At 41.4% G+C, this 16748-nt stretch overlaps 1 protein-coding gene across 1 annotated transcript in view; it reads left to right on the plus strand.

Annotated features, from left to right (window-relative positions):
- The window catches only part of LOC141084518 (cyclic nucleotide-binding domain-containing protein 2-like), a 346033-nt gene extending 336342 nt beyond the window's left edge, over positions 1-9691 (plus strand). Inside the window, exon 15 of the mRNA XM_073569275.1 lies at positions 9210-9691. Within this exon, the coding sequence (XP_073425376.1) occupies positions 9210-9308 (99 nt within the window). The 3' untranslated portion in view covers positions 9309-9691. The remainder of the gene's footprint in view (positions 1-9209) is intronic.
- The last annotated feature ends 7057 nt before the right edge of the window (positions 9692-16748 follow it).

Consider the following 16748-nt stretch of genomic DNA (forward strand, 5'->3'; position numbering starts at 1 on the left):
TGACGACCCTGAAGACCACACCAAAGAAGACCAGAAATATGACCCTAAATAATAAGACCAAGAGGGCAAAGAACATGAAGACAACCACCAAGATACAGAACAAAAGACAGAAGAACAAGAAGCAGAAGAAGCAAAAGCAGAAGAACAGAAAGCAGAAGAACATTAAGCATAAGACAAAAAATCAGCATAGAAGAAATCAAAATTATAAGCAGGAGAAGACTAAGCAGTAAATGGGGGTGAGTCCGTTCCTCCTCGTGGTGCCCCTGGAAAATGCCTGCTGCTGCAGGCCAAACTGAACGCGGACAAATCCTGTTGTAAATCTTTTGTGACAGGCAGAACGTAAGGTGTAATGTTATCACTTTTATAGATAAGTACTACAGGAATGCCTGTCGCCATAAGAAAATGAAGAAAAAGAAGAATAGGAAGAAGATGAAGAAATAGCATATGAAAATTAATAATAGCTGAATAAGAAGAATATGAAGAATGGAAAAAAAAAATTAATGGGAAGAAAGTGAAGAAGAAGAAGATGAATAAGGTGAAGAAAAAGTTGATGAAAAAAATGCTACTGCTGCGGATCATGAAGGAGAAAGTGTGGGAGAAGTACAAAAGAAGGTGAATAGCATGGAAGTTGCGAAACATACATATCAGACAAAATATAAAAAAGGTTAACATAGTCAATATCTTTATAACTCCGAACGTCTTGAAAAAAAAAATTGGAATTAATGCTATGCCATGTGATTTGAATAAACCACTATGCTTTTAATGTCTCCTCCACCTCCCACAATACATTCTACATGACTCTTATTTGTTTTCAATTATGTAGAATTAGCCAACAAGGAAATAAAGGGCCTTTTTTTAATTCCGATACCGGAAGTTCCATTGACTTGAATGGGACTTCCGGTATCGGAATCGGCGATACCCGATATTTTTTTCGTATCGGGCGATACCATCCGATACGATATTTTTGGGTATCGAACGGTATCGCTCAACACTAGTGATGAGGTAAACTTTTTTGGGTGGGCCATTTATATGGACACACCTAAATAAAATGGGAATGGTGACAGTTTTCTTGCGTAGGGTGTCTTGCATTGAAATCTGCTGCAATGACCCGGGTACTGCGCTCACCAGACATCAACACAATTTCAATTCGCTTCTCACGTGTTAACCTCTGCGACATGTCAATGGCTGTAAACAAAGAGAAACTAGTAAATAACTCATGAAAGAATAAAGTTACGTTAAAACCAAGCACACCATTGTTTTTCTTGTGAAATTCTCAATAAGTTGGATCCAAAATGGCCGACTTCAAAATGGCCACCATGGTCATCACCCATTTTGAAAAGTTTTCCCCCTCCCATATACTAATGTGCCACAAACAGGAAATTGATATCACCAACCATTCCCATTTTATTTAGGTGTATCCATTGAATGGCCCACCCTGTATTATCTATCTATCTATCTATCTATCCATCTATTATCTATCTATCAATCAATCATCTATCTATTATCCATCTATCTATCTATTATCTATCTACAGTATTATCCATCTATCTATTATCTATCTATCTATCTATCATCTATCTATTATCTATCTACTGTATATATTATCTATCTATTATCTATCTAGTCATCTATTATCTATCTATATCTATCTACCTATCTATTATCTATATATCTATTATCTATCTACCCATCTATTATCTATCTATCATCTATCTATCTACAGTATCTATCATATAACTATTATATATCTATATATTATCTATTTATCTATCCATCTATTATCTATCTATCTATTTATCTATCTATCTCTTATCTATCTATCTATTTATCTATCATCTATCTATTATCTATCTATCTATTATCTATCTATCGTCTATCTATTATCTATCTATTATCTATCTATATATTATCTATTTATCTGTCTATCTATCTATTATCTGTCTATCTAGTCTATATCTTTGCACATCTAACACCTAACCATCTGTCATTTCTATTCATGATTCTATTCCAGAACACGTCACACTGATTATTCTTTTAATTCTTTTGAAATTCATGTTTTTGGCAAACAAATGTTAGCTTTTAATTGTGGCACTTTGGGATGCGCATAAAGTACTAAATACTTTTTCTTCTGGAAGGGGGGACAGTGGCAATAAATGACAAAAAAAAATCAACATGTGTTTTTTAAGTCACACATTGAAACTTCACCTTGAAATTGGCCCCTCACACTTGCCATTTTTACTCTTTAGCATCTTATGATTGGGTCATTGGGGGTGTTGACAAAGTGTGACAATAAAAAGTTGTGTAGTAAATGTGGGCAAATTTATATATATATGATAAAAACATGCAATATTTCTAAAAGAGTAGAGTCCTATAATATGATCTGCTTATTAAAGTCTAAAATAGCTAATCAATTAAAGGTCAGTAGTTATTCAAACAGACACACATCAGGGGATCTGCTGACATTACAGAATCCCAGTAACACAGCAACACGTGTGGATTGGGCAGACGGCTGCTGTACGCATAAACTGGCGGTGTTGTTGGTCATGTGAAATCCTGGAAACAGTGGAGACAGATGCCTAATTGGAGCACGTTGACAGTCTGTTGTAGCCTACAAACAATCTAAAACTACCACCAAGTAGGCCTCGGCCTACACCATGATTTTCCCTGGGCTCCAACAACGCCAGTTGGTGCTCGGCAGTGTCTTTGGCACGGGGACTCCCTGTTGCCCAGCCTGGTTCCAGCACGCCTGCTGTTTCCGGGTAGTGTCAAGGTCACTATGCCACCAATCCGTTGTCCTGTCGTCTTGCGGTCGGGTTAGCCGACTCTACGGTGCCTGCAGTTTAGGTGACTCCTATGTGGGCTGCGGGAAGTGGCACTGAAGGCTGGATCCGTAGTGCCAATGGGACATGGACCCCCTGTAGGACTGTGGGTTTCGGTAACTGCGGCCGGCTTGCGGCCTGGCTACGTTGCTTTGAATGGGTACCTTCTGCTACCCACCCGGGTTCCAGCACTGTCTGCTGGTTCTCGCCAGAGCCTTTGGCCTAGGTGCCTCCATCTCGGTATCCGAGGTCCAGCACCATCAGCTGGTCCTTGGTAGTGCTTTCTAGCACAGGTACCTTCTGCTTAGTAACCGTGGTCCAGCACCGTCTGTTGGTCCTCGGTAGTGCCATTGGCTCTTGTTCCTTCTGCTACCCATCCGGGTGCCAGCACTGTCTGCTGGTTCTCGCCACAGCCTTTGGCCTAGGTGCCTCCATCTCGGTATCCGAGGTCCAGCACCGTCAGCTGGTCCTTGGTAGTGCTTTTTAGCACAGGTACCTTCTGCTTAGTAACCGTGGTCCAGCACCGTCAGTTGGTCCTCGGTAGTGCCATTGGCTCTTGTTCCTTCTGCTACCCATCCGGGTGCCAGCACTGTCTGCTGGTTCTCGCCACAGCCTTTGGCCTAGGTGCCTCCATCTCGGTATCCGAGGTCCAGCACCGTCAGCTGGTCCTTGGTAGTGCTTTTTAGCACAGGTACCTTCTGCTTAGTAACCGTGGTCCAGCACCGTCAGTTGGTCCTCGGTAGTGCCATTGGCTCTTGTTCCTTCTGCTACCCATCCGGGTGCCAGCACTGTCTGCTGGTTCTCGCCACAGCCTTTGGCCTAGGTGCCTCCATCTCGGTATCCGAGGTCCAGCACCGTCAGCTGGTCCTTGGTAGTGCTTTTTAGCACAGGTACCTTCTGCTTAGTAACCGTTGTCCAGCACCGTCAGTTGGTCCTGGGTAGTGCCATTGGCTCTTGTTCCTTCTGCTACCCATCCGGGTGCCAGCACTGTCTGCTGGTTCTCGCCAGTTTCTCAGCCTTCTTGTACCTTCTGCTACATTTCCAAGGTCAAGCTTTTTGAAATTGTCTTTGGTAATCCTTATTGATCTCCATGACGATGACCCTGATGATGACGACCCTGAAGACCACACCAAAGAAGACCAGAAATATGACCCTAAATAATAAGACCAAGAGGGCAAAGAACATGAAGACAACCACCAAGATACAGAACAAAAGACAGAAGAACAAGAAGCAGAAGAAGCAAAAGCAGAAGAACAGAAAGCAGAAGAACATTAAGCATAAGACAAAAAATCAGCATAGAAGAAATCAAAATTATAAGCAGAAGAAGACTAAGCAGTAAATGGGGGTGAGTCCGTTCCTCCTCGTGGTGCCCCTGGAAAATGCCTGCTGCTGCAGGCCAAACTGAACGCGGACAAATCCTGTTGTAAATCTTTTGTGACAGGCAGAACGTAAGGTGTAATCTTATAACTTTTATAGATAAGTACTACAGGAATGCCTGTCGCCATAAGAAAATGAAGAAAAAGAAGAATAGGAAGAAGATGAAGAAATAGCATATGAAAATTAATAATAGCTGAATAAGAAGAATATGAAGAATGGAAAAAAAAAATTAATGGGAAGAAAGTGAAGAAGAAGAAGATGAATAAGGTGAAGAAAAAGTTGATGAAAAAAATGCTACTGCTGCGGATCATGAAGGAGAAAGTGTGGGAGAAGTACAAAAGAAGGTGAAGAGCATGGAAGTTGCGAAACATACATATCAGACAAAATATAAAAAAGGTTAACATAGTCATTATCTTTATAACTCCGAACGTCTTGAAAAAAAAAATTGGAATTAATGCTATGCCATGTGATTTGAATAAACCACTATGCTTTTAATGTCTCCTCCACCTCCCACAATACATTCTACATGATTCTTATTTGTTTTCAATTATGTAGAATTAGCCAACAAGGAAATAAGGGGCTTTTTTTAATTCCGATACCGGAAGTTCCATTGACTTGAATGGGACTTCCGGTATCGGAATCGGCGATACCCGATATTTTTTTCGTATCGGGCGATACCATCCGATACGATATTTTTGGGTATCGAACGGTATCGCTCAACACTAGTGATGAGGTAAACTTTTTTGGGTGGGCCATTTATATGGACACACCTAAATAAAATGGGAATGGTGACAGTTTTCTTGCGTAGGGTGTCTTGCATTGAAATCTGCAGCAATGACCCGGGTACTGCGCTCACCAGACATCAACACAATTTCAATTCGCTTCTCACGTGTTAACCTCTGCGACATGTCAATGGCTGTAAACAAAGAGAAACTAGTAAATAACTCATGAAAGAATAAAGTTACGTTAAAACCAAGCACACCATTGTTTTTCTTGTGAAATTCTCAATAAGTTGGATCCAAAATGGCCGACTTCAAAATGGCCACCATGGTCATCACCCATTTTGAAAAGTTTTCCCCCTCCCATATACTAATGTGCCACAAACAGGAAATTGATATCACCAACCATTCCCATTTTATTTAGGTGTATCCATTGAATGGCCCACCCTGTATTATCTATCTATCTATCCATCTATTATCTATCTATCAATCAATCATCTATCTATTATCCATCTATCTATCTATTATCTATCTACAGTATTATCCATCTATCTATTATCTATCTATCTATCATCTATCTATTATCTATCTACTGTATATATTATCTATCTATTATCTATCTAGTCATCTATTATCTATCTATATCTATCTACCTATCTATTATCTATATATCTATTATCTATCTATCCATCTATTATCTATCTATCATCTATCTATCTACAGTATCTATCATATAACTATTATATATCTATATATTATCTATTTATCCATCTATTATCTATCTATCTATTTATCTATCTATCTATTATCTATCTATCTATTTATCTATCTATCATCTATCTATTATCTATCTATTATCTATCTATATATTATCTATTTATCTGTCTATCTATCTATTATCTGTCTATCATCTATCTATTATCTATCTATTATCTATCTATATATTATCTATTTATCTGTCTATCTATCTATTATCTGTCTATCTAGTCTATATCTTTGCACATCTAACACCTAACCATCTGTCATTTCTATTCATGATTCTATTCCAGAACACGTCACACTGATTATTCTTTTAATTCTTTTGAAATTCATGTTTTTGGCAAACAAATGTTAGCTTTTAATTGTGGCACTTTGGGATGCGCATAAAGTACTAAATACTTTTTCTTCTGGAAGGGGGGACTGTGGCAATAAATGACAAAAAAAAATCAACATGTGTTTTTTAAGTCACACATTGAAACTTCACCTTGAAATTGGCCCCTCACACTTGCCATTTTTACTCTTTAGCATCTTATGATTGGGTCATTGGGGGTGTTGACAAAGTGTGACAATAAAAAGTTGTGTAGTAAATGTGGGCAAATTTATATATATATGATAAAAACATGCAATATTTCTAAAAGAGTAGAGTCCTATAATATGATCTGCTTATTAAAGTCTAAAATAGCTAATCAATTAAAGGTCAGTAGTTATTCAAACAGAAACAAATTACAACCCATAAAATAAAAAGTTCATCAATGCTAACTTTTAATAAAGAGGTTTTCTTTAGGATAGATCATCAATTTTATATTGTGGGTGGTCCCACTTTTGGCATCCTCATCGATCAGCCGCCTGTGGGGGTCAAGGGTGCTCCAGTAAAACATCATGTCCCTTTGTTTAGCTTATCAGCGCCATACCTTTTGTAGTGGCTGTTTCTGGTACTGCAGCTCAATCAGATATGTAGTGACCTGCAGTACCAGGTGCAGCCACTACAAAATGTATGAATGGAATGGCGCCAGGTAAATGGAGCAGTGAACATTTCAGAGAGGTTTCCCTCTGATATTGATGACCTTTCCTTGTGATAGGTCATCAATATCATAGTCCAGGGAAGCAATTTAGTCCTTGCAGAGGATTTATTATAATCTGGAGATGTTACTTTTCTGGTTTTGATATGAAAAGTTGTAGCTGCGGTTCGGAGAGAGAACGACTTTATTACACCCGTCTGATATACACCTAATGCTCTGAGCAAAAATACTCGTCTGCATTCTGTGCTTTAATTTTACGTAAAGACTTACTTTGCAAGTATAAATCTGATTTTATTTTACCCTCCAGAATTGACTAAGTTTATAAGTACGGAGAGGAGCATAAATCCGACATATGGTTCTCAACGTTATAAAGCAAGGTGGGTTTGGGCTGAGATAACAGGATGTTCTGTGATAAAGAAGTTTAAAGGTGCAGTAGAAAGTGGAAGCAATAATAACCCCATCTTATTTTGGCAGCCATTTTGTCGTTGACTTTTGTGGGTGTTTGTCAGTTAAATAGTGGCCCCCCCTCCTAATTTTCCCTCTTCGAGGTTGTAGGTACGTTTAGAGCAGCAAGGAAAAAACATGAACACATAAATGACAAAAAGATTAAATAAAAAAAATACATAAATGCAAAAACAGTGTAAAACTAAAGGGGATAAATGAAGAAAGCTCCTACAAATAGGTTGGAGAACAATTCTGTGCAGAAATTTTATACATAGGATTCTATTGCCATGTGAGGTCACTGATATGGGCTAGAAACAACCCGTCTAGCTTTATTATCCCCACCAGCAGGGCGGAGGCGGGGGCGGCGCCTTGAGTTCAGTCACCGCTCTGAAAATACAGAGCGGCTGCTGTAACCTGGCCCCTGTTAATCAGGATGTATTAAAGTACAAGCCCTTCTCCAGAGACTAGGGAGTGACAGAAGAACTGCATCCAGAAACATTTGCATGTGTATACTGATACTATCTTGCCTTATCTACTCCTCCAGGAGCACAATTTTTATTTTTTTAACGACCTTCGGCTCGATCTCAGGCTGTGGCGACCCGGTGGATGAACAATCTGTAGGAAGATCGATCTTGGGCAAGGCTGGATAGGTCCATCATATCTCCGCCGTTATCTTGATAGTATCAAACCATCAGGTTGCTGGTCTTCCTCTTCGCCTTGTGCCTTCTATTCTTCTGACCATCCATGATGTCCTTCCCCAGTGATTACTCTCTTAGTATGATGTGTCCAAAGTAAACAAGTCGTAGCTTGGTGATCCTTGCTTCCAGCGACATGTCTGGCTTGATTTGATCCAAGATTGATTGATTGATAGCCTATGTTGTCGGCTCTAGTGGCCATTGTGAAAAGTGGAATAGAATATTTTATTTCTTAGTAAATCAAATAAATTAAGAAAAATATATTTTTAGATATATTTAATTGAAATCTATATGATATAGTATGTTATTTTTAGTGGTACTGTTCCTTTAATTGTAAGGTATGTGGGCAGCAATTTAATGGTTTTGGAGTACCAAGATGTTAGCTCATTTAAAGGGAACCTGTACCCTTTTAAACTGCCCCTAAGTTTATTGTGCTTTGAAACTGTAGACATTTGGAAAATATTATCTTATGTACAACATCTCACTGTATGCCAATAAACCAGAATGTTCTGGGGAGGCGTATATTTGCCGAAAGTAGTCTGCGTTCAGTAGCTGTAGCCACGCCCCCTGAACGTGATTTACAGTCCTTATGCTGCCAGCTACTTTACTAGTTGTGTTCCTCTTGACATTTTTATTCCCCTGTCTTCTCTGGAAGGGGCTTGCCGAAGTATCTGCTCTTGGATTGGCAAGCTAAGAGAGTGTGACAGGCAAGTGCACAGTGCACGGACTGTCAATCATGTTCAGCGGGCGTGATTACAGCTACTGAACCCGCCCTAGTCTCAGTGAGTAAATGCATCACTGATAAGTTCCTTTTAAAGTAGGTATTTCTGTGACGCGAGTCACTATGGTAAATATTAGTCCCAGAAGTGGAGGGAAAGACTACAATAACAGATAGTAATAGTATATGCTACTTACTGAATAAGTAAAGGGAGGTCAAATAATCCGAAGTCAGGTCTAGGAAATGGCGCATTACAACAAGGGGAAGTCAGAGACGAAATCCAATTCACGAGTCGAGGTCAGGAAAACCAGAAAGACAAGACAGTTTACAGGGAGCAGGCATAAGAGAAGTAAGGTCACAGGTAAAGAGTCTAAGTCCGGGAAGGGAATAAAGTGAGGCCGGGTCAGGCACAGAGGGATCAGTCTCACACAAGCAGCAGCAAGTGTACGATTGACACTGGAAGGAGGAGCTAGCATGCTTAAGTAGAAGACTAATCAGGGGAAGTGAACACAGATGATTGCAGCACAGACCCAGCACAACCAAAGCAGACTGATAGCCCCCACACAAAAGTAACACAGCAGACAGGAACAGTGTGGAGATCATGACAATTTCCCAATGGTGATACAATGATAATCTGCCATTCTATCTCTCTTTCACAGATTCAGCCATACCCAACCAGAGAGATGCTGCAGCACAAAATACAGGACTATATGAAATGGCAGTCGTATAAGTCCCATCTTGTCAGAAAGCGGCAATAATGTCACTAGTGATGAATCACAAGAATGACGACAGCTGAATTATTTATTTTATGCCAGTCACATTAATACTTCTTTTAGATGGTGTCACAAAATGGGCTTTCTCCAGTTAGAGACGTGGCCCCTTGTATATGAATTAATTCTGTTACAGGTGCGGAGATTATACCTGGATATGTGGGATAAGGAACCTTTCTGGTATTTTTCTTGTACACTCCCCTAAAAAAGAATATATAAATATATAAAATGTTTATATATGTATAAAGAAATGTAATGGACAACCCCATTAATGCCCATGTGGTCAAGTGGCCCCTTGTGATATATTATTACATTATAGATGTGTTTAATTTCCATTCCTTATTATAAAACATAATAAAATATTCAAGGTCTTAGTTAAAACTTTTTTTTTCATGTATTATCGCTGCCTTTTCACATCTCTCTCATACGGCTCCTTCACATGTCGTTTTTTTTTTATGTCTATAAAAATCGGTCAGAGTTTCATCAGCGCTTCAGAGCAGGGTCATCAGAGTTTGGTCAGGGTTTCATCAGTTTTTCTATCAAGAAAGTAAAACTGATTGAGGTTTCTCAGGGTTCCCTGATCAAACAGCCCGTGAAAAACTTTTTTCACAGGCCCTTAGATTTTGTCATGGACCCATAGACTTGCATTGGCAAGTTTAATTCAAGATGCGGATGATTGATAGAAATTTTTGCTTCTATAGCGCCAACATATTCCGTAGAACCTTACATTTCAGAGTGGACATGTACAGACGACATCAGACATTGCAGAGTAGTTCAACAGATGCCAAGAGGAGTGAGGTTCCTGCTCACAAGCTTGCAAACCATGAAATAGGGGGGACGCAAAAGGTAAATGGTAAAAAATGCTTGTATGGTAAGGTCCAGCCATCAATATAAGAAATAGGGTATACAATTCACATAACGCTGCATGAACCGGTCACCAGCCAGTGTGTGTACAAGTTCAGACACAGAGAACTATTAAGTGCATGGAGGGAGTGTTGTTATGAATGAGTCACCATAGGAGGCAAAAACAGAAATACTAGCTAAGTCCAGAAAACCAGAGAAGTTGGCAGCTATCGGATTGCAGACCCCTGAACCTATCAACAACAACTAGCAGTAGCCGTGGGGGGTTCCTATGGTGCCCTAGACCCCTCGATCACAGCCGGAGAACTAAATAGCCTAAAGACAGAAAGGGAAATCTAAACTGCCCCAGAGCAGACCCCAAAGCAATAGGCAGCCCCCAACATATAATGACGGTGAAGCAAGATGAAAAAACACTCACACAGATAGAAAGATAGGCTGAGCAAATGATGGGGCCCAAGCTAACTAATTAGGACAGGATAGAAAAGCTGCTGTCTGCAATCTGCCAAAACCCTATCAAAACAAGAGCCAACAGACTGATAGGGAAAAAAGCAGAGCAGAAAACTTAGCTTTTGAGGAGCAGGAATCAGACTGGTCTCCTAGAATCCCTCTGAGAAATCACCAGCAAGGCATAAGGGCGTCGGCTGCCTTATATCCAGTCAGCAATTCCAGTCACCCAGTCATCATCATCCTGCTCAGATGCTTGGTAATCAGCCTCACTACCTTCCTTCACCAGAAGAGGGAGTTCATCAGACCTCAATGGTGAAGGAGAAAATGAACTCACAACAGTACCTCCCCCTTGAGGAGGGGTCACCGAACCCTCATCCATGCCACCAGGGCAATCAGGGTGAGCCCAATGAAAGGCACGCACCAATCTTTTGGCATCAATATCAGAGGCAGAGACCCAGGAATTATCCTCCTGACCATAACCCTTCCACTTAACCAAATACTGGAGTCTCCGTCTAGCCAGACGGGAATCCAGTATCTTCTCTACCTCATATTCCATGTTACCTTCAACCAATGCAGGGTCTTGAGGTGCCACCACTGGTTCAACAAACCTCTTCAACAAGGACTTACGAAACACATTATGGATTTTAAATGTGACAGGAAGAGCCAACCGAAAAGAGACCGGATTAATAATCTCCAAAATCTTGTAAGGTCCAATAAATCTAGGCTTAAACTTAGGAGAAGCCACCTTCATAGCGATATTTTTTGATGATAACCAAACCATATCACCAACCTTAAACTGGGGACCAATGGTCCTATGTCGGTTGGAAAACCGCTGGGCCTTTTCCTGGGAGAGAGATAACTTATCCACCACTTGGTCCCAGATCTGGTACATTCTCTCCACCACAGTGTCAACACCTGGGCAGGCAGAAGGCTCCACCTGCCCTGAAGAAAATCGAGGATGAAACCCAAAGTTACAAAAAAAAGGTGACATCAAAATGGCAGAACTAGCTCTATTATTTAAAGCAAATTCGGCCAAGGGCAAAAATGAAACCCAATCATCCTGATCAGCGGAAATAAAACATCTCAAATGCGACTCCAAGGTCTGGTTTGTTCTCTCCGTCTGCCCATTGGTCTGAGGGTGAAAAGCAGAGGAGAAGGACTACTGAATTCCAAGCTTGGAACAGAAAGTCCTCCAAAATCTAGACACAAACTGAACTCCTCTGTCAGATACAATGTTCTCAGGAATCCCGTGCAAGCGAACCACCTGTTGCAAAAACAGGGGCACCAACTCAGATGAAGATGGCAACTTAGGGAGTGGTACAAGATGAACCATCTTAGAGAACCTATCACAAATCACCCAAATAACAGTCATTCTCTGAGAGACAGGCATATCAGAGATGAAATCCATTGAAATATGGGTCCATGGCCTCCTGGGGACCGGCAAAGGCATCAACAACCACCAGAGCGAGAACAAGGTTTAGACCGGGAGCAAGTCCCACAGGACTGCACAAAATTCCTGACATCACGAGACAAGGCGGGCCACCAAAAAGACCGACTCACCAGATCTCTAGTACCAAAAATACCTGGATGACCAGCCAATGCAGAGCAATGAACTTCAGACATCACTCTCTTCTTCCACTGGTCACGAACGTACAACTTTCCACTGGGACAACGCTCAGGTTTGTCCTCCTGGAACTCTTCCAGAGCACGTCTCAAATTGGGCAAGATGGCAGAAAGAACTACCCCTTCACCTAAGATGGTAGCAGGCTTGGTCACCACAGGAGAATCAGCAAAGAAGCTCCTAGAGAGCGCGTCAGCCTTGACATTCTTAGTGCTAGGAAGAAAAGAGACCACAAAATCAAAACGTGTAAAAAACAAGGCCCACCTAGCCTGTCTAGGGTTCAAGCATTTGGCCGACTCCAGGTAAATCAAATTCTTGTAGTCAGTGAGGACCACGACTTGATGTTTAGCTCCCTCCAACCAATGTCTCCACTCCTCAAATGCCCATTTCATGGCTAACATTTCCCGATTCCTCACATCATAGTTACGTTCAGATGGAGAGAACTTTCGGGAAAAGAAAGCACAGGGATTCATTTTAGATGTTACAGGATCCTTTTGGGACAAAACAGCTCCTGCACCAATCTCAGAAGCGTCCACCTCTACCTGGAACGGGAGTGAGACATCAGGTTGCCGCAAAACCGGGGCAGAAGTGAATCTTCGCTTCAGCTCCTGAAAGGAAGAAACAGCCTCCGGAGACCAATTCAACACATCAGCACCCTTTTTAGTCAGCTCAGTCAATGGCTTGGCAATACTAGAAAATTTTGCTATAAATTTCCGATAAAAATTAGCAAAACCCAAAAACTTCTGGAGGGCCTTCAAAGAAGTTAGCTGAACCCAATCATAAATGGCCTGTACCTTGGCCGGGTCCATTTCAATAGTTGACGGAGACAAAATAAATCCTAAAAATGAAATCCTCTGTACCCCAAAAAGGCATTTCGATCCTTTGACATACAGGGAATTCTCCCTCAAGATCCGGAACACAGTCCGAACATGTTCCACATGAGAATCCCAATCCTTGGAGAAGATCAAAATATCATCCAGATAGATAATCAAAAATGTATCCACAAAGTCTCGGAAAATGTCGTTCATGAAGCACTGGAAGACAGAAGGGGCATTAGTGAGCCCAAAAGGCATCACCAGGTACTCAAAATGTCCCTCCGGAGTATTAAACGCCGTCTTCCATTCATCCCCATGCCTAATGCGGATAAGATTATACGCCCCCCTGAGGTCAAGCTTGGTAAACCAGCAAGCACCTTTAACTCTGGAGAATAGATCCAAAATCAGGGGTAACGGATACTGATATTTAATAGTAATTTAGTTGAGGGCACGATAATCAATACAAGGCCTTAATGAACCATCCTTTTTGGCCACGAAAAAAACCCAGCACCTAAGGGTGAAGAGGATGGTCTAATATGACCCTTCTCCAACGCCTCCTTAATATAGGATCGCATAGCCTCGTGCTCGGGTACAGATAAATTGAAGAGCCGACCCTTGGGAAATTTACACCCCGGGCTCAGTTCAATTGCACAATCATAACTCCTATGAGGAGGCAAAGACGCAGACTCATTCTCACTAAATACATCATAAATGTCCGCCAAATAGTCAGGAACATCATGCGACTGAGGAGAGGTGGAAAAAACCGGAGCCTCACTAAGGGCACACCGACAACCCCAACTCACCACAGACACAGATTTCCAATACAAAACTGGATTATGAATTTGCAACCAGGGAAACCCCAGAACAATGGTATCATGCAAATTATGCAACACCAAAAATCTGCAATTTTCTTGATGGTCTGGGGCGACCCGCATTACCACCTGGGTCCAAAACTGAGGTTTATTTTTCGCCAAAGGAGTAGCATCAATCCCCCTCAAAGGGATAGGCATCCGCAGAGGTGTCATCGGAAATCCACAACGTTTAGCAAAATCCAAGTCCATTAGATTCAGGGCTGCTCCCGAATCCACAAAAGCCTTGGCGGAAAATGTGGACAGGGAGCAGATCAGAGTAATTGCCAGAAGAAACTTAGGTTGAACACCACCCACAGAAAACGTGTGTGCAAAACGTTTCTCTCGTTTAGGACAGGCAGAACTAATATGCAAGGCATCTCCACAAAAAAAACACAGCTTATTACGCCTTCTGAACTCCTGACGTTGCTCCCTGGACAAAACTCTATCACATTGCATAGGTTCAGACACTTGTTCAACAGGTGGCAACACCTCTCGTTCAGTCCTGCGTTCACGTAAACGCCGATCAACCTGAATGGCTAATGACATAGAATCGTCAAGACCAGAGGGAACAGGAAATCCCACCATAGTATCTTTTACGGCTTCTGACAAACCCTTCCGAAAGAGAGCTGCCAAGGCATTATCATTCCAGGTAGTAAGGACCGCCCACTTTCGGAATTTTTGACAGTACAATTCTGCAGAATCTCGACCCTGGCTCAATGCCAACAGGGTCTTTTCAGCCTGATCAATAGCATTAGGTTCATCATACAACAACCCCAAGGCTTGAAAAAATGCGTTCACATTAGTCAGAATAGGATCATCTGGTTTCAAAGAAAACGCCCAATCCTGGAGATCGCCACGCAGCAAAGAGATGACAATTTTAACCCGCTGCGTGAAGCTCCCTGACGAGTTAGGCTTTAAGGCAAAAAATAATTTACAATTATTTTTGAAATTCAAAAATTTAGAGCGATCCCCAAAAAACACATCAGGAGTAGGGATCTTTGGTTCAGCAGCATGTGAATGAGCAAGATAGGTGGAAATTCCCCGCACTTCAGCAGTGAGCTGCTCCACACGATCAGACAATTGCTTTATCTCCATTGAGAGAAAAAAAATTCCCCCTACGGCCTCAGAGATATAGAGGAAAAAATATACACACTTTTTTTTTTTTTTTACAATTCTTTCCTGCTATTGAGTACCCTAGGATCTGCCGTATGGCTGGTGATTCTGTTATAAATGAGTCACCGTAGGAGGCAAAAACAGAAATACTAGCTAAGTCCAGAAAACCAGAGAAGTTGGCAGCTATCGTATTGCAGACCCCTGAACCTATCAACAACAACTAGCAGTAGCCGTGGGGGGTTCCTACGGTGCCCTAGACCCCTCAATCACAGCCAGAGAACTAAATAGCCTAAAGACAGAAAAGGAAATCTAAACTGCCCCAGAGCAGACCCCAAAGCAATAGGCAGCCCCCAACATATAATGACGGTGAAGCAAGATGAAAAAACACTCATACAGATAGAAAGATAGGCTGAGCAAATGATGGGGCCCAAGCTAACTAAATAGGACAGGATAGAAAAGCTGCTGTCTGCAATCTGCCAAAACCCTATCAAAACAAGAGCCAGCAGACTGATGGGGAAAAAAGCCCTGAATACGCTAGGCTTCAAAAATACTATATCAGTACTCAGGTATTTTCTGAAGACAGAGCAAAAAGGAATTCAGCTCACCCCAGCAGGGAATGGCAGAAATCCAGAAAAACAAGGAAAACAAAACCAAAACACAAATGCAAAAAGCAGAGCAGAAAACAGCTTTTGAGGAGCAGGAATCAGACTGGTCGCCTAGAATCGCTCTGAGAAATCACCAACAAGGCAGAAGGGCGTCGGCTAATAATATCCAGTCAGCAATTCCAGTCACCCGGTCATCATCATCCTGCTCAGGTGCTTGGTAATCAGCCTCACTACCTTCCTTCACCAGAAGAGGGAGTTCATCAGACCTCAATGGTGAAGGAGAAAATGAACTCACTACAGAGTGTGATCAGATGCTACAAGGCACCAGACGTGGAGGAAAAAGGTGAAAGGCCAGTCTAAAGAAATGTACTTTTAGGCCACACTTAAAACTGTGCATACTGGAAATCAATCGAATTGTCCGGGGTAGTGCATTCCAGAGAATTGGTGCAGCACGTGAGAAGCCTTGGACATGGGAATGGAAGGTTCGGATAATTGAGAATGTTAGTTGTAGGTCATTAGCGGAACAGAAAGCAAGTGTAGGGTGAAAGAGATGAGAGCGCCGATGTAGGGTGGTGCAGAACTGTTGAGAGCTTTGTTAGGTAAGAGAGGTAAGTTTATATTGGACTCTGCATCGATTGAATGCTTTGTGAAGACCACTCGATTTAAGTAAAAAAACGAATGTATGAACAGCTCTCTAGACTATAATAGGTACGTGTGTTGTCCATGAAAAGCAGGGATAGAACTTGCATGAGAAAAAGTGATGTCTGAATGAGCCCTTATGCTAAGTTCACACAATCATATAAAAAAAATCATCCGATATACATCTAGAAATAATGGACAATCTGTGTGCTATCTGTATGTCAGCATCATTTTTTATACATCAGCAGTTCTTAAATTTTACTATATCAAATACAGTTCCCAAATGATATTAATGCCAATCCATGTGCCATACAGTTTATCCAGACAGGATATGATATTTTTAGCCTTAAATAGGCCAGTCTCATTAAAAATAAGGGGGAGGCCAGTGCTGTGATTTCTGTGTGAAGTCAGTGGTTTTATCACAGCAGCGCTCGGACCATGGAAATAACAGACTACAATCAAACACAACATATTCT

This window comes from Dendrobates tinctorius, unplaced genomic scaffold, assembly GCF_039654945.1.
Source record: "Dendrobates tinctorius isolate UK_male_01 unplaced genomic scaffold, ASM3965494v1 ptg000023l, whole genome shotgun sequence".
NCBI classification, from domain to species: Eukaryota; Metazoa; Chordata; class Amphibia; order Anura; family Dendrobatidae; genus Dendrobates; species Dendrobates tinctorius.